Here is a 21860-nt window from a genome sequence, read left to right as displayed (position 1 = left end):
AAGTGACTTGCTCACGGTAACACAGCACCTCAGGGGCAATGCTGGGACTCAAGCAGTGTTCCTGGAGCATGCGAGGTGGTTCCCAGGACAGCCTGAAGTCCCGGCCAACCTTTCCTCCTCATCTTTCCATCCATCAGAAGGACAGGGTGGCACCAGGGTGAGGCAAATGAGCCACTTGCTCTAAGTGTAAAAGTTAAGGGGGTGCCCAAAAATTAGTCATCAAGATAAATAATATTTCAAGCAATATTTTCTTACAGGCAAGGCTATGCCGTGGTAACAAATAATTATCAAAATCTCAGTAGCTTAACCCAACTCAACCAATTCCAACACGGGTTGAGTTGCCCGCCCCATCTCACTGTCAGCCATCTGGAGCACGTGGTCTCCAGGATCCTGGCAGCATGAGAAAAGGAAAGCTGGGGAGACACACCAACTCTTCACTGCTTGGCCTGGAGGTAATACACACTGCTTCTACTCACATGTCATTGGCCAGAATCAATGACATATTCCTACTCTAACTGCCAGGCTGCTGGAAAAGGTAGGAGAGTGCATAGATATTTGGTGACCACTAAGAACCTCTGCTTTATCTTGAAAAACAAAAAATATATATAAGCTTTATTTTATACCAAAAAAATCAGAATTTTACATAAAGACAGGATCAGTAACAGTGCTGAGCTGACCAACATTGGAGCCTGAGCCAAAAGGCAAATCAGAATGCTGCCTTTATCTAGAATTTTGGTATTTTGTTCAGTATAGACTTTATGGCATTCTTTTTAGAGGGAGGTCATAGGTCAGGGCATTGAGAAGGAGTCAATGGCAGGGCATGTCACATTTAGATACTGGCTAAAATAACTACATGCAGCAAGGAGGAAGTGAAGATGGGATTTCAGACAGCACCCCAAAACAAAATAATCACTGGGCTCCCTTCAGTCTAAGACTCCATGATTGGAAGATGTATAATTAACTTACTAATATCAGAAGGAAAAAATGGCTGGTAAGCCTCTTCGGATACCATCTATAAGAAACACCCAGGTTTCAGAAAAATTAACATGTGGAACGAAAAAAAAAAGCTCATAAAATGCAGGCAATATGGTAAAATGTATTAATTTAGGATTTCCAGGCACTAAAGTCTGCACTCCAACAAAATAAACTCAGAGAACAAATTAATTTTATTAATGAATGATTGGGCATATTTTACACAAATCAACTGACAAAAGTACATATTATAATACTTTCTAAATAGGGCCCATCAACCAGCACCGGCCAAGGCCAAGCGCTTGGGAGGAGAAATAACACAGGGCTCCTCACACGGAATCCCCTCCTCGAATCCCCTCCTCGTGGCACTTCCTGACTTTCCCTTTGTCACCTTGCTCCCTTCTCATCTCTCCCTCTTCCCTTTCCAAAACCAGTTCTCACCAAATGGAGTGATCTGCATCCCTGGGAAATTATCATTGTAAAAGGGGTTAACATTTTAAGATAAAGAGATGAAACTGAAATGACAGCTGGGGAGTAATTTTGAGTGGGTAACGGTGGGCTCCCCGGGGCCTCCAAACTCCATCACATTAGGCTAAAGGCACACTCTTTTCTACTTCCAACCAATGTTTCCAGCAGTTACTGGAATAATGCAGTCTCCTGTCTCTTGCATGCAGCTGGTCAGAAGAAGGTCAAAGCGAGAAATTCCACACGGGCGGGGCTGGGATGGCCACTTGGTGTTTGAACTCCGACGGTGGTCCCCTCTAGAGCCTCGGGACCTTTCTGTCAAGCCAGCACTGTTCCAGGACGGGGACGATTTTCCAGTCTGGCTTCATTCTGGACTGGCGACCAGGGGAGAAGGAGAAGGAAGACAAAGGCACCCGAACTCACCCCTACGAACCAAGCAACCATCCAGCCTGCAGGGGATTTTACACCCGATGATGAAACTTGGGTGGGAAAGGGAAACGGGAACGGTGGCTGAAATAGGCTTGCTTCTCGCTGAGGGGAGGCACCACGTAAGCGGTGTCCCTTCAGCGGGCGAACCCCTCCTGTGAGGAGAGACCTCTGTCCATCTCCTCGCCGGCCCCCTTGGCGTGCCCAAAGCGACTTGTGTCGCGTTCTTTCTCTGGGCGGCCTCCCGTAATACAGATTACGGGGAACAGCGGGGCTGACGTCAGCATTCAGGGCACTGGAGCGACTTTTGGGGCCACCACGTCCTCAGAACCTAGAGCAGAAGAGGAAGCGACTCCCGACCCAACACTCATCCTACTTCCAATCCGCGGCCAAGGCAGCGCCACCCTGGGGCGCACCTGGGGGGGTCCCCGCCACCCCTGAAACCCCCCCCAATGAGCCCGCGGCTACGGGCGGTGCCAGGTTGGCAACGCGGTGGCTCTCTAAGACCGTGGCTGCACGTGGGGGCCTCGCCTGGCGTCTCGAGCCCTCTCTCTGACCCATTTCTTTCCGCAGTCTTGGGAACCCCGCGTTTTCCGGGGCGGTGGGGCTGTGCTGATACTGCGCCCAGACACTTACCGCGGATGCATTGCGCAACTGTTGTCGAACGTGAAAACAGCCAGGTGGGGCGGGGCTGGGGGGTGAAAACCCGCACTGCCCCAGCGACACAGACAGCCCTCTGTGCTCATTCAGGTCCGCAAGCCGGCGGGGAGCGACCTGGCGCCGCGGTTTTCCGGGAAGCACGTGCGGGTCAATGCGCATCCCTCCGAACCCGATGCTTCCGCCGCGCCAGGTCTGCGGGGACCACGGCGCGTGTGCGTGTTTCAGGGAGCCAGGCATAAACAGAGACACTGGGGGACCAGCGGGATCAGAAATCAGCTCCGAGCGAACCCGGCGCCGCCGCGGCCACAGGGGAGGGGGGGCACCCCCGCCCGCCAGGCAGGCGACAGTGCGCAGCGACCCGGGGGCGGCGTTAGGCGGCGGGGGGAGCGGGAGAGCGGCGCTGCACGCCGTGCACTTCCTGTTCGATGCACGCCGCCTTCCACCGCCCGCGCTCCCCAGCCTGCGTCGGTGCCAGGCCCGGCCCCTCGCTGTCCCCTGGCTGTCCCCGGGACCGCGGCGCGGTGGGACGGAGCGGGCGCCCTGCCCTCCTCTCCCGCGGGGCTCCAGCTGGCAGAGCCGCGCGAGCCGCCGCCAGAACTTCTGCTGGCAGCCGAGCTCTAGCCCAGTTGCGAAGAGTATTGGCGTTTGTACCTCCTCTTCCCCTCTTCCCTCCCTCTCGCCCAGAGAGGAGGACGGACTTAGTTCCAGGCTCAGGGCTGGTTTATTCTGCAGCCGAGAATTATCTTTATATGCAAACTGTCTCACTCTCGCCAGATTTTCTTCTTAGGCACAGGCATAGGTTGTTTTCCAAATTACTGTTTTTAATTGCACCTGCCTTTCAGATTGCCTCTGGGAGTCTGTGGGAGGAGCCGAGACAGTGGAAAATGTTGCTTCGCCTTGCAAAAGGAAGAAAACTTTGTCACCCAGCAGGAGACCTCTGCCACGCGTAACCCGGCAAGAGACGAGAACCAGGACAGCCTTTGGCTTTGATTTTGCCTCCGATGAGCCCGGAGGAGGAAGAGGACACCTGAATTTGGCGCCCACGGTGACCGCCATCCCTCCCGGGTGGCGGCGACTCGAGGTACCTGCTTCACCCTCCCCGCGGAAATCCCCACGCGGCGTCTTCAGGGTGGAAAGACAGTAATAAAGAGCGCGCGGCTCGAGGCCAGAAGCAGTGGCCGGGCAAGGAAAGAGAGGACCGAATTCCAGGAACGAGTCACCCGGAATTAACTTCTGGTTAAAGTTATGGGAAGCGCGGCCATGGACACCAAAAAGAAGAAAGATGTTTCCAGCCCCGGCGGGGGCAGCGGCAAGAAAACTCCCAGCCAGAGGCGGCGTTCGCTGCGAGTGCACATTCCGGTGAGTCCCCGCTCGCCGGCCCTGCCCCCACCCTCGCGCCGCCGCCCACCCGGCGCGGAAGCGGTTAACGCGGGACGCCTCGCGCGCCGTGCGTGCCCCTCCTGTCACTTCGGGCCGCTCGGGGGAACGGTGGAGGGGCTGGGCCGCGGAGCCCGGGCTTCGTCTCTCCCCACCCGCGTGCCGCCGGGGCCCAGCGACCGTCTGCGGTGGGGACTGGGGCGCGAGGCCGAGGGGCGCGCTCCTGGGCCGGGCGCGGCTGCTGGCCGCCTGGGCGTAGCCCCGGATCCCGCCTGGTGCGGGTGCTGGGGGCGGCGCGTCGCGTTGTTTTGTTGAAAAAGGACCGTGTGGACTGCGCTCTGGGGAGGTGGAGCCGCGCGCGGCTGCGGGGGATGGCTGGGAGGGGAGGGGAGGGGCAGTGGGTGGGGACAGCAGGCGGTGTGGCTGGGGTTGGCTCTGTAGCTTCGTTGTCAAACGAACCTACCTCTTCCCCAATTTCCCCCGGGATGACTTTGGGCCTGGGGCGGGGGGCTCCTTTGCAGCCGTTCCGTTTGCCTGCCCCCCGGGAGCACATTTCGGGCATTTGGGGGCTCGGGGCTCCCTAGCGCATTTGGGGCGGCTGGGAATGTCAGCCCCGGCCAAACCAGCACCTGGCCCGGACTTTGGCGACACCGATTGGTCTGCGCTTGACTTTGTCCAGCTGGAGAAAGCGGCGGGCGAGGTGGAGCGCCCACCCTACGGTTTGCCTGCCCAGCTAGCCGGCAGCCTCTTGTCGTCGCCCACCACAGCCTCCCTTAGCCTCCCCTTGGGGTGGGGGCCGGTGGTGGAATGTGTGTTCTGCCCTTACCTGTACCCGAAGAAAACTCAACGGGGTCAGACCCCCGACCTCCACCAACATAGTAAATGTTTGTCCAAACACAGCGCTCACAGACACACACACACACAGACCACACACACGCACACACAGAGTAGAGGGCTCCATGGAAAATGTGATTTTCTTCTCCTGCATGACTGGTTTTGGGCGTAGGGTGGGAGTGCACAGTGTGTCCCACCCTCCAGGGCCGTCACCTCATTAAAGCTAATCCTCCCTGACAGCAGCGGGGGGACTGGGGTGGGGCAGCTGGCTACTCGCTTTCCACAGCAAACCCGGTTAGGGACTTTCGTCCTGTGTTTGTGCCCGTGTGTAACACTTGGATGAGGAAGAGTAGAGCCCCAGACGTCTGAGGGGTACTTCAGGGAGGAGGTTGAAGTTGGGACCCGGTGGCCAGCCCTCCCTGGCAGGGGGACGCTCAGGGAGCAGGTAACTGGACCCCTGGCTGCTGTGTGGTCCCAGAGTGGTGACCCACATATGCAGGAATAAGCATTCTATTTGAAAATGAGATGTTCCTGTTTATATTGCTAACGTGAGACATTTTTGACCATGTTTGTAAATTTTTATTTGCTACCTCAAACCTCCCTTTAGCACTGATCACTTGAGTGAGCCATTGAACTGCTCAGTTTCTCCCGTTTGTCAGAGATAATAATTCCACTTTGCCTACCTTACAGGGACGTTGAAAGAAAACAGATCACGGAAAGCTCTTACAAATTTAAAGTGTTATATAAATGTCTGGCTATTACATCTACATCAGAACACCTAATTTTAAGAAGAGAGAGAGAGAAAAGAAAATGACACTGTCCGGTGTGCAGGCCACATTGTATCGAGGCCGGTTGGTGAGGCTGGTCCCAAATGGGGAGGGGGGAGTGGCGCTCCAGGGTGATGCTAGTGGTAGTGTAGGACCCAATCCAGGACCCAGAAAAGGACTGAGAGGCCAGGCTGTGAAAGTGGAACAGCCACTATATAGTTGGGGTCCTCTGACCACCCTTCCTGCTGCTGGTGTGACCTTGGCTGCTTTAGACAATGTTCTTGGCATGATCCAGCCATTACCGAAAGTAGTGTTCACTCACTTTTTCCACCACATGTGTGTGGCGCTGTCGTTGATGGTGAGATCCAGGGTGAATGAGGGGGCTCTGGCTCCATCCTCACAGGGGTTGCATTTGCTGCAGACGACCCAAGGGCATAAGATGACCGGTGCAGACAGTACCTGCTTTTGGGAGGAGAGAAGGGAGAGAAGACAGATGTGTTCAGAGCAACCTTATGCCCAGAGATGGTAGGCAGGACAGAGACCCGTGTGAGAAGTTGGGAGTGAGGGGTTTGGATGACTGCTTCCAGGTACAGAGAAGAGCCCTTCTCATGGAGGAAAGGGTTTGAGAATCAGGGTCATCAGAACTGGATTGAGGCCAGATCAAGGAGGGCCTTGAAATAGGGTTGCCAGATTTAGCAAATAAAAATACCAAATGCCCAGTTAGGTTAGAATTTTTAGAATGAACAACTTTTTAGTATATGAATGTCCCATGAGCTATTTGGGATCAATTTATACTAAAAAATTATCCTCTGTTTGTCTGAAATCCAAGTTTACCTGGGCATCCCGTATCTTATCTGGCAGCCCTACCTGGCAGGCAGGCCCAGGGAGAAGCTGCCCGAGTTGCTGCTGGTGCTCTGCCCCACGTGCCCAGGGCCCACCCAGAGTTCACTGCAGTCCTGCCAGACAGCCCGGCTCCACCCCACAGCTTCTCACTGTGTCTTTATCATTCCTGAAGGAGTCCTCCAGCACCCTGGCAGTTTGCTCAGCCCGAGTGTGCAGGGCTGGAAGTGCTGGGATTGGTTTTATGCCCTGAGGGGCAACCCCCAGCCTTTCCCATCCTGCAGTGGGGCAGTTATGATGTGTGTTCTGCAGGATGCCTCAGAGGGTCCCAGCAGGGTCCAGCCCCACTTGCCCGCAGTGGTGCTCTGTTCGTCAGTGTACCCCTGCTGGCTTGTCTGCCTCACTCCCCCACTCCCTGGGATAAAGTACTGAACCTAAGTCATTGTCTCACCGACCATTTGGGGGAGATTCTAAACTAAGGAGCAGTTAAAGGTGATAAGAACAATGCTTCGTGAGAATTAGCCCCGTAGCAGTGTGCAAAGTGGAGTCATGGAAAGAGGGACTAGTGTCAAGGAAACCGATTCAAATGCTCTGGTAAAAATCCAAAGTAAGGGTTGAGGGCTGAACAGCAATAATGATAAGAGAAAGCAAATGAAGGGGAGAGGTGAGAGGTCAGAAGGCAGACCGGCGAGCTTCAGCATCTGATGAATGGTGAGGGACACGGGAGCTGAGTAGACCTGCGGTTTGGAGATATTTGGGGTAAGGAGCCAGTACTTGGGAGAAAATGATGAGCTCAGTCACAGCAAATCGCAGGGGGTGGCATCCGCTTCCTCATCCCCCAGTGCCAGGTGATCACGGGTGTCCAGAGAATGCCATTTCCAAGGACGTCTGGGATTCTAAGGAGTGGCTCCTGAAAGACCCTGTAGCCCTAGCAGTCCTGTGGGTGGGTCATTTGGTGGTGTCCAGTGGCACTTGCAGTGACGAGGCCTCCTGTGTCCAAGTAGCTTGTCTCGTCACTGAAATGAGTTCCTTTCGGATACGGCTGGCCTCAGTGTCCACCCCTGTCTGTGATGCATGAACAGAGCTGTGACCTAGGATGTTGGGGACATCATTGCAAACCTCCTTCTCAGGCTCATGTCTTTAACCATGTTCACCTGGCCATCCTACCAATAGCACCTGCTGTGCCCTGAGACACCAAGAAGGAGGAATCCATTTAGGGGACACCCTAGGACCTGTGGGTTATAGCAGGTAATGGAGACTTAGAATTACTAACTAAAGTGACGACCAGGTGGGATGGGAGAATGGCCCTGGGGCCTGACAGAGGACACAGCCTTGCTTGATCTGGGCCTCTCCTTAGGCCGTTTGGATCACCTTCATGGGGAAACTCCCCCGGATCTTGTCAGGGGAAAGAGAAGGTGTGAGAGTGAGAAGAGGAGGAAGAAAGACTGAGCGCACATTCCTTGTGGAGTTGCACTGGGCCTTTAGAAGCCGCAAGGTGGGCGTTGTGTCTAGAGTCGTGGTGAGCTGATGCCTGCCTTAGTTCTCTTCTCTGAGCCCTCACGGCTTATGCAAAGCAGGAACAGCAAGGAGAGGGGTGGGAATGGCTCTGGAAATGACTCATTGGAAGCCCAGCTCTGCCGGGGGCGTGCTGCCAGAACTCTGCCGGGGAAGCTGTTGCTGGGAGCAAGCGTGCTCTTTTCTCCTTTTTTTGTTTGAGAAAAAGCAGCTTCTCTATTAAATCTGAAATCTGTCTATCTCAGACGCATTTTAATTGATGACTGTTGGCCGGTCTTTGGAACTGTTTACAAGCCAATGACAGCAGGAGGCCAAAGGGGAAGGGAGGGCTTCAGAGAGAGGAATCCAAGCAGGAGCCTGTGGGGACACTGAGGCAGGCCTCGAGGTGTTCAGACTTGAGGCAGTGGCCCCATATTTACTGCTGACAGGATGCACGTGTCCCTGGCCGTCTTGGGAGAGGCACTTCAGAAATCCTTCATAGTCACTGGAGACAAACTAAAAATAGAGCCAAGAGCAGCTGGCCAGGCACAGAAGGTTGGCTTGGGCGGGCCTGTTGCTAGTGATGTTTTTGCCTGTGGTGTCTCCAGAGGGAACCCTCACGCTGCTTGAGGCCATGGCTCCCTCCACGTTGGTGACAGGCCTGCTACTAGTGGCCCCTTTCCAAACAAATCCACCCTGCTCGGCACTCTGACGCCTCGACACGGGTGGTAATGGGAGCTGCCCTTCTGCCCCCGGGGGCTGGACCACCAAGTGACGACGGAGCTCAGCCTGTCACACCACTAAAACACCGTGGACTGAAGCCTCAGCAAGGGGAAGGGGGTGCCATGCCGCTCAGTGGGGATGTCAGTTTTGACCTTGGCCTTGACCTTGGTCACTTTGTACCACCCAGAACAAGATTTTTTGGGTTAGGGTTTAGGGGAGTGTCGTTCAGCGTGTGGCTCCTGGACCAGCTTAAGTAGAATCACCCAGTGTTTGCTTAAAATATGAAACCCCAGGTCTTAGCCTAGACCTACTGAATCAGAAGCTCTGAGGAGTGGGACCCATAGCTCTGCGTTTCCGATAAGCTCTCCAGGTAGTTCTTATGTCCATAGGAGTTTAGAAGCAATTGATTTTCAACTTCTGCAGTGTAATGCTGATCCATTTCTTCTGCCTCCTTGAGTTATTCTTTTTATCAATCTACCCATCCAGCCAGCTATCTGTGTATCTATGCATCTATCCATCTATCTATCGGCTGCACTTTTTCAGCTGTGATTGAGAAGAGATATCCTTGGCTACTGAGTGTTGAACAAAGGCAGGATATTTCTGGCTTCCAGTGAAGATGAATGCCCACATCTCCTGGCCAGGGTAACCCAGTGTGGGCCAGCCTGTTGGACCACACTGGAATGCTTCTTGACTCAGCCCTTCACAGCTTGGTGCATCTTGGGTGCCGTAAGCATAGGCTCTTATAGGACCCTGAGTATGATGTTCAGCCCTTCAGGTTTCAAGCTACTTGGTGATGGGGCCCCCAGAACTGTCCTGTGGCTCTAGGGCTTATCAACGAGGCCTGGATGCCCCTCGACAGCTCGCAGGGTCTGCGTGTGGCTGCCCGGAGACTGGGCTTCCTAAAGTGTGGGCCTAGTGTGTTGGCTGAATGCCGGATAAGCAGAGTCCTGTGGAGAGAACGGGCAGGTCAGGGACAGATACAGGAGTCCCCTTCCTTGAAGACTCTACCCTGCAGAGAGCAGAGACCTCCGTGGACCAGCTGATGTGGTGACATAAGCAGCGTGTGCACAAAACGCATGGATTTGCAGAATCACACGTTCAGTGACTTGGGGTGTAGGCCAGGGCTGGATCCTCTCTCTCGTCCTCTTATCCCCACTTTACAGATGGTCCAGCTGAGAACAAGCACTTCCTCCATTCCGTGGCGGGACAACACAGTGGAAGTGAACTGTGCACTTTATTCCCGTCTAGCCTGGGCTGCCTTACTCCTGCTCTGTCCTCGTACCTGTCTGTAGAGGGTTCAAGATCCTTGTGTAAACCCAGCTCTGAATACTGCATAGCAGCCTAATGGTAAATGCAGCTGTCTACATCCTGGATCATTATTTCACCAAAAGGACATCTCTAGGACTGAGGGACCGGACAGAAGCAGCAGCCCAGTATAGTTTGTGTGTTCAATGTTGTGTCTTTCCACAATCACAAACTTGTTATGGACTCAGCGCTTTACAAGTCTCCCTCCTCGCCTGTTTTCTTTCAACTGCCCTCCTCCAGTGCAGCCTAGCAGAGCTGTGTTCTGTTGCTAATCTCCGCTCGGGGGTTGCACTTTGTGCCGAATGCTCCATTGACTGAAGACAGACCTTGGAAGCACTTCTGACTTGCCAGGGCCTTCTCTCCTGCTCAGACTTCATTCACATAACTTCTAAATCAGTTTTTATCCTCTACAACCATTCAGACAAATAAATGTGCTCTGCAATGATGCTGTTGCTTGACTGGCTATTCTTTTTTACATTCCCTGTTTTCCCGTTTTGATTTTTTCAGCTCACGGCCAGCGACGTTCCTGTTTCTGGGCACCGTTTCACTTGTGTTGGGGCTACTCAGGTTACTGCACAGGGCAGCAGACACCCCAAAGATCTGGGTTAGAATCCAGCCCTCTTTCCCCCGTTCTCCTTCAGCCACCCTCCCTTTGACCCAGAACAGCGAGTCTGAGCCGCTCATATGAAGTACCATGTGTCTCCCACTTCTGTCAGGATGGGGGACCAACCCATCCTCATAACCCCATGACACTGAACCAGGTGTCAAAATGTTGCCAAGGTCTCTTAAAATGTAGAGCAAAGGCTGATGAAGGGCTGAGCAGCGAGTTGAAACCGAGTCCTTAATTTGCTTGGTTAATTGACCATGGCCTTGCTGTAGGACGGGCAGAGCAGCCACATGGGACTTAAGCTGTGTCCCTGAGGCTTAACCACAGGGAATTCTTAGAGAGACCCCACTGTGCCCATTGCACGGTGTGTGACCTGGACCAGGGGAAATGGTTGAATGCCGTCAGGTGTGCTTCCCCTCCAGGGGAGGAGGGCATCTCATAAGCCAGTGGTTAGCCCTGCATCCGAATGGTTAATTGGAATCTCACTCACCTCTTCCACCGCCTACTTTGAAAATAATTTGATCTCCATCCTTTCCTTCCTGTTGACGGGAAGCCCTTCTCTGCCAGCTCATGGCTTGTCACAGACCAATCAGATATCATCCGGGCTTCAGGGCCTCTGCCAGGCCTCTGTGTTTTGATATACTCTGACCTGGCAGCGAAGTTGCTGATGAATGTACAACGAAGACCAATTTGCTCCTGGTGACCCCAGGAGTTTGGCCTTTTTTCCGTGAGGCAGAGGCCAGGTCCCAGCTGTGGGAAGCCCTGCAGCTCTGCCAGCCTCCTGCTGGGAGCACAGCGGGGATTCAGCCCTTTGTGCAGAGCCAGTTCAGGGTAGCACTGGAGTGACCTCCATTTGTCCAGGGGAGGGCAGGAGGAAGGATGCTGTGGGGCCAGGGGAGAATTTTAGGAAGTGAGGCGTCCTGGTCTCAGTTTGCAGATAACAAGTGGAGAGGTGGGGAATTGCTGAGCACCACTTTTACGGGTAGGGAGGGTTGGAGCCGGGACTAGGAATCCGGCCAATTCGTTTATGTCTGTTTCTGAGGCACTGTGTTGGGGATATAAAGGTGAACAGGGTTATGAGTTGTATTGTGTCTCCAAAAAGATACGTTGAAGTCCTAACCTCTGGTACCTGTGAATGTGACCTTGTTTGGAAATAGGGTCTTTGCAGATGTAATTAGCCAAACTGAGATGAGGTCAGGCTGGGCTCCTCATCCAGTAGGACTGGGGCCCTCGTAAGAAGAGGGAAGGTTGGATAGAGAGACAGAGATCACGCAGAGGGAGGCTGAGATCGGAGCGACTCTGCCACAAACCAAGGAATGCCTGGGCCACCAGAGGCCGGAAGAGACAAGGAAGCAGCCTCCCCTGGGGGTTTCGGAGTGAGCGTGGCTCTGCCAACACCTTGACTTCAGACTTCTGGTCTCCAGAACTGTGAGAATACATTGCTGTTGTTCGAAGCCATGCCGTTTGTGGTGCTGTGTTGTGGCGGCCCCCGGACCTAATGCACCAGGGCCCCTGCCTTCAAAGCCGGGTTCGGGCAGCGGTGAAAAGACTGCTGCTGCTTTCTGTAGGGCCGTGTGAGCAGGGGCTTCAGAATGAGGCAGCCGGACTCCCAGCACTGCCCCACGATGGTGGGCCAAGGCCCACGGAGCCGTCATGCTTTCCACCGTCCTCATCTCGTTGTCTGCGTTTCCCCAAGATCTGGGTTTTTCCTCGCATCCCCCTCTTCTCCCTGCGGGAAATCTAGCTGGTGGGGCCGAGGCAGGGTCTGTGAGAAAACTGAGCGCAAGGAGGCTGGTGCGGCAGCTCCAGGACCCAGGCTGCTGTGCCTGTCGGAGGACCTCCTCTTGGCCCTGCTCTGTCCCTTCTGCATAACCACCTGCCCAGACTCGGTCCTGCGGGCAGGGGTGGAGATGGGGGCCGAGAGAGCGGGCAGCCCGGCCCAGTCCCCCGCTCAGCTTCCATAAGACTGGCAAGCAGCTTCCAGGCAGCCATCTGTCTGTGGGCTAACTGGAAACCCTTGCCTTGTTCCACCTGGCCTGGCAGCATCGTCCGTGAAATAGCCATTGAATCATGGGCTTGAAGCTGTCCTCACAGGCCCCATTCTTGTCTGCGGCATACTGTGTAATAAGCACCAAGAGAGCTTTTTTCCTCTTCGCAATTTGGACGCTGCTTGACAGGTAGTTTCATTCATGGTGGCTCTGGCTGATCACTATTATTGATGACCAGATGCCATCTGGAATGGCATGGTTGTCATCAGATTCAGCTCATACTGATGCAGCACTTGCTATGTGCCAGGCGCGTACTTTTATATGAGCCATCTCTCTTTATCTTTAATATAACGCTGAGAAATACCATTACTCTTGTTGTCACTGTTACTATCCTTACCATAGAAAAAGAAGTTTAGGCCATCTGTGGCTCACAACCGTTCTAGTCCAACCTGCCAGAACTTTCTGTTGTGTTTAATTGGGTTTTCGATGGCTCTCCTCTGCCCTGCTCCAGCCCTGGGCCTTTGATGCCCCGCGGACGGTCCAGGCAGCCCAGGCGTGGGAGGCAGGACTACTGGGCAGGACAGACACCACCCACGTGATGGGCACATGGAAGACGAATTGCCGGGTCTGTGAGCTGCTTTCCAGTGGTTTGCCCTTGGGGTTACCCTTCTCATCTTGAAAATAAATAATCCACCTTCTATAATTTCACAGGTTTTATTCTCTAGTTCTTTCTCATTTTTTCTTTTTTAAATAACTGAATGTTAGAATAAAGACTAAACCGGGAATTGGGAAATTCTGTGCTGGCTCTTCTGTCAGATACCTGTGGGCTTCTTCTGACTGAGTTAGCAGACATTTACCGAAAGCTTTCGTGTGTCAGGCACCATGGGAGGCTCAGAGTAGACTCAACCAAGACGGGTGTGGCCCTGCACTCACAGGCTTGGAGGCTCCCACCACCATCTCAGCTCACCTTTGCTGCTGTCAAAACACTCGCAAACGTAGTGACTTAGAACAAGAAACATCTATCCTTTCTCAAGTATATATCTAATATGTCACATATAGCATAATTATTACATAATATAATTGATATTTAATTATGTTATATACATTATATTATATATTTATATATAAACACATATAATTATATAGTGATGTAATTAACACCAACTATAATATATTAATTAAATATTAATTGTAATATAATTAATATATTAAGATCTTAAGCAGATTGATATATAATTAACATTATTTAGTAATATATTGTTATTAATTGTATGAGTAGCCATATATATAATACACATATTATATGTACACATATTATATGTATTATATAACCACATATTATATGTAATATATATTATGTATATGAAAAAGTGGATTGCAATCTGAGGTCCCTATTGGCTCAAGCACCACAGTTGTGTGAAGACGGGGCCTTCTCCCAGGGACAGGTGGTTTTGTGGGGCCATGAGGGCGGGTGAGAGGAGAAGCGTGCAGTGGAGGTGGAGCCCGGTCCTTCCAAAGCTGGGTGTTCGGCAGTGTCGCCCCCACCTCCCGTTTCATCACTAGGATGCGTTCAGTTCCGAGGAGCTGTTTGCCTGTGGGGAGGAGCCAGGGTCAGGAGGACAGAGAAGTGACTCTTCATCACTCTTCTTTGCTTGTTCAGTATATTTTGAAATTTCTAAAATGACTTTAGGGCACAGGTAATAGAATATTCTTGGCTCAAAGACAGAGGGAAATCTGGGCAGTGGTACCAAACTGGTCTAAGGGAGGACCTCAGCCAGGTGACTTCCCCACCAGGTGCAGAAGTGGCCCAGAACGCGAGTGGTGGCCCCTGGCAGCCAGAGAGGGTGGAAGCTCGCCATGGACCACTTCATATGAGGAGGCAGCCTCCAGAGGATGAGTGACTCGCCAGAGGTCATGGGATTGGCCATTGGCAAAGCAGGGAGGAAAACTTGGGTTTTCTCCTCGAGGAATGTGGGAAGAGAGGAAACCCTTTCCGGTAGGCGGGCATCCGTGGCTGCAGCTGAGGCGAGGCTTCTGGGGAGCCGCAGTCCCACTGCCTGGCCTGCTGTGACTCCCTGCCAGAGATGTCTACAACTTGGGTTAGATCAGAAAATGATTTCCAAGCAGTTCTGTTTTTCGGTGGCTCTAAGACAAGAACTGTGGGCAGCAGTGAGCGAGCATCGAGTCCTCTCAGTGCAGACCCAGGCGCCAGGCTTGCATGTCTGTCCATTGTCCATCCATCTCCCTCTGTCTTTAGATGTGACAGCATCAGTTTTCAGGGAAGGCCCAATGCAAAGTTATGTGGGCTTGGCCTGTAGGCATAGAATTTACTACCATAATGTACTACAACTTAAAGTCAAATGGACATACTGGGTATATTCTTTGTTTAATGATGATCTATACTTCAAATGATCTTTGTTAACTTCACTTAAAAATTATTCTTAGCTAATGATGCTATGCCTCCAGTTTTGGTCTTTTAGTGGCAGAGGAAGGAAAGAAAGCTGGATGGGGCAGAGAAAGAAGTTGGACTGTGAAACAGTCACAACAAAGCCCTCAGCTGACCCCCTGGAACATTCTGGAACTGGGGTGGCCTTTCAGAGTTGTCCCAGATTGAGGCAAAGGAGACCAGAGTTGTCTCCTTAATTAGACCATACACTCTTTTGAGGATGGCATGCATCTCCACCTTTCGTGTCCCAGCCGCAGGGAACTCACCTCCCACACGGCCAACCCTGACATTGATGTTGACGATGATGGTGAGGAAATGCGGAGACTCAGCTAACACAGTGGGAAAGAAAAAATGCAGACTGTCTTTGAGGATCCAAATGCTGACTTAGCTCAGTGAACTAATTCCAAAAAATCTGAGTGAATCGATTATTTACAAGTCTTCTGGGAACCAGATATTGCAAGAAAATTTTCAGACAAACCGTGTCTTGTTGGTTCAATAAAAGGGCAATTTTTAGGGACATTTTTGTATCAGTTGTTTTTTTCCTTCATCTCCTACCTGAGAAAGTTTTTTGGGCTTTTTGCTCAGGCTAATTGACTGGTAAGGGCATCATGAATATGCCAGGAGGTATTTTCGATGGCATAATAATCCTTTGATTGGAAACTGGTCTGGCACCTAGAGTGACATGGGATGCCGAGCCTCAGCAAGAAGGAGGGGGCAATTGGGCCAAGGCTAGGCGCCAGCCTCTCAGCCTCACCACCTTAAGGAACCATAGGAGGTGGGGAGCTCCACCCATCCAGTGGATGGGTGTGGACCTAGTGGCCATTCATACTACATTCTCCAGAACAGAATCCTTTGTGTAGCAGGAAAACGTGATGGTTTTCATCCGCTCTGTAGAAGGGCAGTGTGGTGGAGGGGCATGAGTTTGGGCGTTAATGACCAAGCTTGCAATTCTAGTGCCGCCATTTGCTCCCCTGTCTCTTGGGCAGTTTACTGAGGTTTTCTGAGCCTCAGTTTTCTCACCTGTAAAATGTGGATAAGAGTCTCCACCTCGAGGGCTTGGGGGAGAATGAAATGAGATACGTGGAAAAAAAGCAAGAAGGTGGTACTCTAGGAATGTTGGTTTCCTCTCCCTGGAAAGGGGCCCGTGGGGAAGACCACTCAGCCACCATTGTGCTCTAGGTTTTCTGGGATGGCCCCACCAGGAAGATCGTTTTATTCTTTTCAGTGGAGGTGACTCTTCAATTGTAAATTCAAATGTGACTTCATTTTTCTCCCTTGTAATGCTTTGGCTAAGTACATGTACAAATTTATTTCACAAATCTTCTTGTTTACAGTGAGATAGTCCAAAAGGCCAAGGCCCTGAGCCCAGAGTGAAAGCCAGCGGGAGCCTCGGGCCTGGGAAGTTGAGCCCTTAACTGAAGGTGGTTAGAAATGGCCTTTGCCAGGAACTTGAAGGTCAAGTCTGGGGTGAGGCTGCTGAGGGCCGGGGTGGTGGGTGTGGAAGTCAGACCTGGCAGGCTGCACCTGGAAGCGGACACTGGCCCTGCAGGGCCCCTGGAGTCTCGCCTGCCTCCACCTCCCTCTGCCCCGTGGCTGGCGGGGCCCCAGTAGAGTCGCTGGCACAGGAGACAGGCTGGGCTCTGGGGGGCTGTGTGCTCCATTGGGTGGGAGTCTTCCAGTCTAGGAGAAGGTAATAAGCCGCTGGCATTTTGGGGAATCAGTTTATCAGGTTACCATGTTTTGTCCTCGTCCCCTTGGGGCATTTGCCATTTAATAGGGCTGTCCTGGGATTTTGCACCCTGACTCCAGAAAGTGAGTGTTCTGGGGCTCTTGGGGGGTACTTGGGGACCCCAAGTCATATTCCTTCCAGCCCTCAGGTGGGCCTGGGGTGGGGCGGGTTGTTCTCCCTCTGTGACTTCTGGTTCCTTCCCATGTGAGGTGAGACCAACAGCACCGACCACACTCAGGCCTTGGGCACTGTGAGCAGAGTCTGTGCTTCTCTTTTTAACCCCACTAGTATGGGAATGGACTAGAACACACCACAAGGAGTAAGTGGAGGAGAGGCGGTGACAGAGCCGGGCAGGGGCGTGTAAGGAGGAGCCGAGTGGAGGCGCCGCAGGGAGTGGAGGAATCATGGGAGGAATAAAGTGTGTTTCAGCAAGTTCCAGTGGTCTCTGTCACGAAGAATGAAGGCGAGATACTTTCTGGCCTGTATCTTTGCCCGCCTCGCTCGGGGAGCCTTTCTTGAGAGCTTGTGCCCCCTTTCTGCCGTGCCTGCCTCTCCAGGCTGGGGGTGCCTCACCGGCTGCTAATGAATCGTTCTTAATTAAGGGAGGGATAAAAGCGTCTGCTGGGATGATAGAGCCGCATGGGGGCTGGCAGGGCGCTTCCAGGTCTGCCATTCCATGGTTTTGTGAGACCTGCCGAAAGGGCAGGTGCCCAGCTACCTCCTGTCCCCCAGCCCACAGTCCCAGCAGGCAGGGGCAGTGGGCCACAGTGGAAAGAATCTTGGACTGTGTAGCAGAAGATGGGCTCCAATCCTGCATCTCCAGCTTTGCTGACCTGGGCAAGTCCTGTACCTCAGATTTCCTTCTGATATCACGAGGCAACTTCTGTCTAAGTGGGCACAGGGGTCGGTTATTTGTCACATTCCACACACTGACCCCTGGACAGAGCTGTGGGCGCATCCCTGGTGGGTTAGCTTACCATTCTCCCCCAAACAAAAGAAGGTTGGACGGCGTCAGTTTGGAAGGCCCAGAGGGTTCAATACAGATCCTGAAGAAACAGGAGGATTCCTTCACCAAACGGCATCTTCCACTCATGGTTCTGAGAAGGCCATTGGAATCAAAAAGCAGGAGGCTGGGAGGTTTTCACATCTGTGCATCACACCTGCCGAGTGGGATCTGGCTGAACAGGTGGGATGTTGGGTTGGGGGAGGTAAGACCACTAAGCTGGTTAGCGGCTGAGCAGGTACAGAAGAGAAGTGCTCCTCAGCTCTGACAGTGCTGGGTGCTGCTGGCGGACCGCGCATCCGCTCAGCCGGCCGGGTTCTGGGTGCGAAGCCTCCGGCGGGTGTGGACAGGAAGGGCAACCCACCTCCACCTCGTGGGCCTCGCTGCTGGAAGCCCTCCCAGCTGCCTCCTGGTCAGGTGAAGCGTGCCTCCTCCAGCTGGGTCTGCGTAAAGGTTTTTGAGAAGGGCTGAGCGCTGTCTTGAAGCCGGAGACCAGGATCCGTGCTGCCACCTCTGTCTTCTTTTCTTTAGAGAATCACACATTTCAAAGGGTAGGCTCCCTTTCTCTCCCTTTTCCGCGCCCTTTCTCTCCCTTTTCCGCTCCCTTTCTCTCCCGTTTCCGCCCTCAGCTCTTCCTGTCGCGGCGGTCGGGAAGGACGAGATGACTGCCGGGCTTGGTCCTGCTGCAGTGTTCTGCATTCCCCACCGAGTGCCGCCCAGGAGCGGCCCGTTGGTCACTGTTGCCTAAGTGAGTGTATGTTGGTACCAGAGCTGCTGGCACCTTCCCCATAAACGCAGTACCTGCTCCCTGCTGGAGGCCTCGGGGGCCTGCTTTTCCCCACATCTGTTATGTGACAGACGCGAGAGACACTGGCCAGCATCTAGCCCCCGTCAGAGGCCCCTGGCTCTCCGAGCTTCCTATGATCTGAGAACTTGACTGATGGGGGCCAGGGATGGCTGGAGAAACAGTCCTGCCGTTTGTGCCCCAGTCTTGCAGGAAGAGGGGCCCTCAGCATCCAGCACCCTGGACCCTTTAGAGAACAGCCAAACTTACTAGTGTTTGTCTCCTCTATCCCATTCCTTCCTAGCAACAAGAACCAAAGGTCAGAGTTGTATTGAAGGTGGAAGAAATGGTAGTGCCCGCCCCCCACTGCCCCACCAAGGTGGCACTTGGCTCAAATGATTCTCAAGGTCAGCCTTGAAGGGAAAGGAAGAGAAACAGTCGCTAATAAAAATAGCTACTATGCTGAGCCAGCATGCCCCGAGTGTGCGCATTAGCTTCTTGAGCTGTGTGGGTCGATGCTGTTACTGTCCCCACTGTACAGATGGGAAATCTGCACAACAGAGGCCAGGCTCCAAGCTTGAGCCCCTGTGCTGAACTGCCATGCCCGTCAGCCCGATGGTGCCGGGAGGCAAAGGTCACCCGGAGGATGTGTGTGGAAGGGCCGAGGGTGTTTACCTCCAGCCATTGTTATGGGCTGATTATAGACGCACAAGCCTGAAGTCTTTATGTTGGACCTCCAGCTGCTGATGGGTCCACTGTGGGCACAGCTGCCCTGCGGCAGGTGGACCCCCAGCACTGAGCTCTCTGAGGTCTCTGTGAGCTCTGTGTGCCTCAGTGGTCTTCAGGGAGCCAGCCAGCAAAAGAAGGGTCCTGAATGTCACCTGGCCAAAAGAAATGACCTTTCCCTCCTCTGAGCCCTCGGGTCATCTTGCGTATGAAGCAGTAACTTCCCTGCCCCTTGGCCAGGCCAGGCCCTGACTTACTCACCTGTGCAGCCCTCCAATGACTCTTCATCCTCAGCAAACGTTCTTTTACAGCAATGATCTGTTCTTGGCTGATTGAGAGTTGATGGGTTATAGGCTTTTTTCTAATGTTGCTTTCCAAAAATTATACTGGTTAGTGTCTTTGGATCCCTAAAAGAGTACCACCTTTTATGTAAAGCTGAGAGAAATAGACACATACTTAAGACTGTTGGCTGCAAACCAGTAGTTTCTCTTGTCATCCATTTTCACTTTTTTTCCCCTGTGGCTCCATTTTCTCTCCTCCTTTGTGTTTCTTTTTTCTTGTTTCTTTTTCGTCTGTCTCCTTGCCTTGTATCTCTTCTCCTCTTTTGTTTTGTTTCTTTAGAAGTGGATTTTACCAGGCTTGAAAAACCTGCCTTCTGACCCAATTCTCTTCCCTGTGGTTGTCACACCAGGCAGGAGGCACCGGCCAGCTGAGTTCCTGTGGGGTCACTGTCCCTGGTGCTTTGAGGCTGATCTGATTGTTTCTCAGACCATTAGGTCACCTTTGGATGAAATAGACATTTACTGTGTTGGGAGCTCGGCACCGTGACAGCCTCTTTCATGTAGTTTGTCATTTAACTCCTCGTCAGTTCTGCCTGGTTCATATTATTTCCCCTATTTTTATACTTGGGGAAACTGAGGCTCAGATAGACTGAATGACTTGCCCAAGGGGTGCAACTGGTGATAGGCAAGGCCAACATTTGAAGGAGGTGTGGTTGTCTCCAAACTCAGTGCTCTTTCCCCTGCGAGATTTCTTCCGGTTCCCCCTCCGAGTCTTAATGGGGTGAAGGGGCACTTAGAAGTGCCTGCCCAGAAGCCGTGGACATTGTAGGAGAGATGTTGCCCGTGGGTGCTCCCTGAGTCCCTTCCTCAGATGATGGCCTTGTGAAGACAGTGATGACGAGACGGGGCTCCGGGGACCTGGGATTCCCACCTGCTGCGTCTTGAACTAGACGAGCTCCTCAGCATCACTGAACCTAAGTTGCATCATTTGTAAAATAGCAATGAGGATGCCTACCTGAGGGCTGGTCTGAGAATTAAATGGCATCACGTAAAGCCCCTGGCATGGCGCAAACTTGAATGACTTATAGTTATTAACATATCATCTTCTTTCATTTGCTGGCTCCAGTTTTGGAGAAGCCTGAAGAGCAAAATGTGTGGCCTGTATCTGCAAGGGCACAGGCCTCACAGCGGTGGGTGCAGCCTCACTCCAGACCTGCTCTGCTTGGTTTTTCTGTGGCTGCCGATTTTCCTTCCTGTATCATATTTGATCTTACCGCATTGCAGCATCCTTTTGGTAATGAAGACAGGGCGTAAATAAGTATCACTGGGACTTGATCAATTCTATTTAAGCAAGCAAACAAGCACATCTCCGCGGGGCCGTGTGTTGGGTGGGGGCGTGGAGCTGGGCCCATTCCCAGCCCTTTTTACTTCTGCCTCGCTTTCTCTCTCCCCCCCGCCCCCCTTCCCTGATGGCGCATCCCACACACACCTGATCTTCCTGCTGGCTCCTTGGTGGGCACCTCCCACTGCCCACGGTGGGATTTGTAGGTGTAGACAGACAGATATAGACTAGGAAACAGAGCAAGTACCAGTTTCGATTTTCTGGAATTTGCAGCTTGAATCAAGTTCCTTCGAGGTTCGTTTTTAATCTGATCTTTGGAGAAATAAATGACAGTGGCTGGGGGGTGGGGGGACAGGAGGCCTCTTCTTTATCATCCAAGCTGGGCACAGCATGGGGATGTTGTGGAACAAAAAGTGAACTGGGGCAAAAAGAAGTGGATTTTGGCTTTGGGTTTGTGGCTAATTATCCAAGCGTCCTCAGGCGGGTTGCCAGGCCCAGCCTCGAGGCCCCGGTTTCCATGTCTGTGACACGAGGGGAGGGCCTGGATTCTGTCGTCTTTTGGGGGCAGGAAGCCACACAGTCGAGTAGGAAGAGCCTGGACTGGGAGTGAGAAGGTCTTGGTTTGGGTCACATTCTCATCTTTGTGTCCTGTTGCCTCAGCCATGACAGGCAGTTGATGATATTAGATTGAACCATATGAAATATCCAGTATTGCACCATTTTTTTCACCTAAAAATGATAATCTCATAGAGTTCAACCTAATATCTGACCCGTCCACAATATAAAATTCTTGAAATTATCATATGGAAAAAAAGTATCTAAGAACCATTTTTAAATAGCCAGGTTTCAAAAATGCAAATTATTTTGTTGCCAACCCTGTGATTGTGATTTTTCCCCTTTGCCGAAACCAGGTGTTTCTCTTCCCGTTTCTGGACTCGGCTGCAAGGCGCCAGCTGCAGCTCTTGCTTCCCCTCTGCTGAGATGCAGGGCCCGGGGGCCGTGCGCTGCGCGCATCCAGCCCTGGTCGGCCTCCTCACAGTCGTGCCCTATTTTTACCAAGTTGAAGAGAAAAAGTTGTCATATCAGCACAC

The 21860-nt window shown here is 52.6% G+C and overlaps 1 protein-coding gene and 1 long non-coding RNA gene across 15 annotated transcripts in view; one reads left to right on the top strand and one right to left on the bottom strand.

Annotated features, from left to right (window-relative positions):
* Positions 1 to 1148: 1148 nt before the first annotated feature.
* On the bottom strand, positions 1149 to 2639 carry LOC102151002 (uncharacterized). The gene is made up of 2 exons (XR_011438047.1): positions 2500 to 2639; positions 1149 to 1811 (listed from the first exon to the last, which is right to left on the bottom strand). It is a non-coding gene; the product is annotated as an uncharacterized lncRNA (long non-coding RNA).
* PRKAG2 (protein kinase AMP-activated non-catalytic subunit gamma 2) overlaps positions 2559 to 21860 on the top strand; it is a 280128-nt gene continuing 260826 nt past the window's right edge. Inside the window, exons 1-2 of one of the 14 annotated variants that reach the window (XM_070264151.1) lie at positions 2559 to 2713; positions 3366 to 3882. In XM_070264151.1, coding sequence (XP_070120252.1) covers positions 3769 to 3882 — 114 coding nt within the window. In that variant the 5' untranslated portion in view covers positions 2559 to 2713; positions 3366 to 3768. Of the gene's footprint in view, positions 2714 to 2883; positions 3883 to 21860 lie in introns of those variants that run through there. The other 13 variants (XM_023638732.2, XM_070264170.1, XM_023638733.2 and 10 more) reach the window with 13 other exon arrangements.

Source organism: Equus caballus, chromosome 4, assembly GCF_041296265.1.
Source record: "Equus caballus isolate H_3958 breed thoroughbred chromosome 4, TB-T2T, whole genome shotgun sequence".
Lineage (NCBI taxonomy): Eukaryota > Metazoa > Chordata > Mammalia > Perissodactyla > Equidae > Equus > Equus caballus.
Note: the sequence above shows the minus strand (reverse complement) of the source record. Positions and strands in the feature narration are given on the sequence as shown.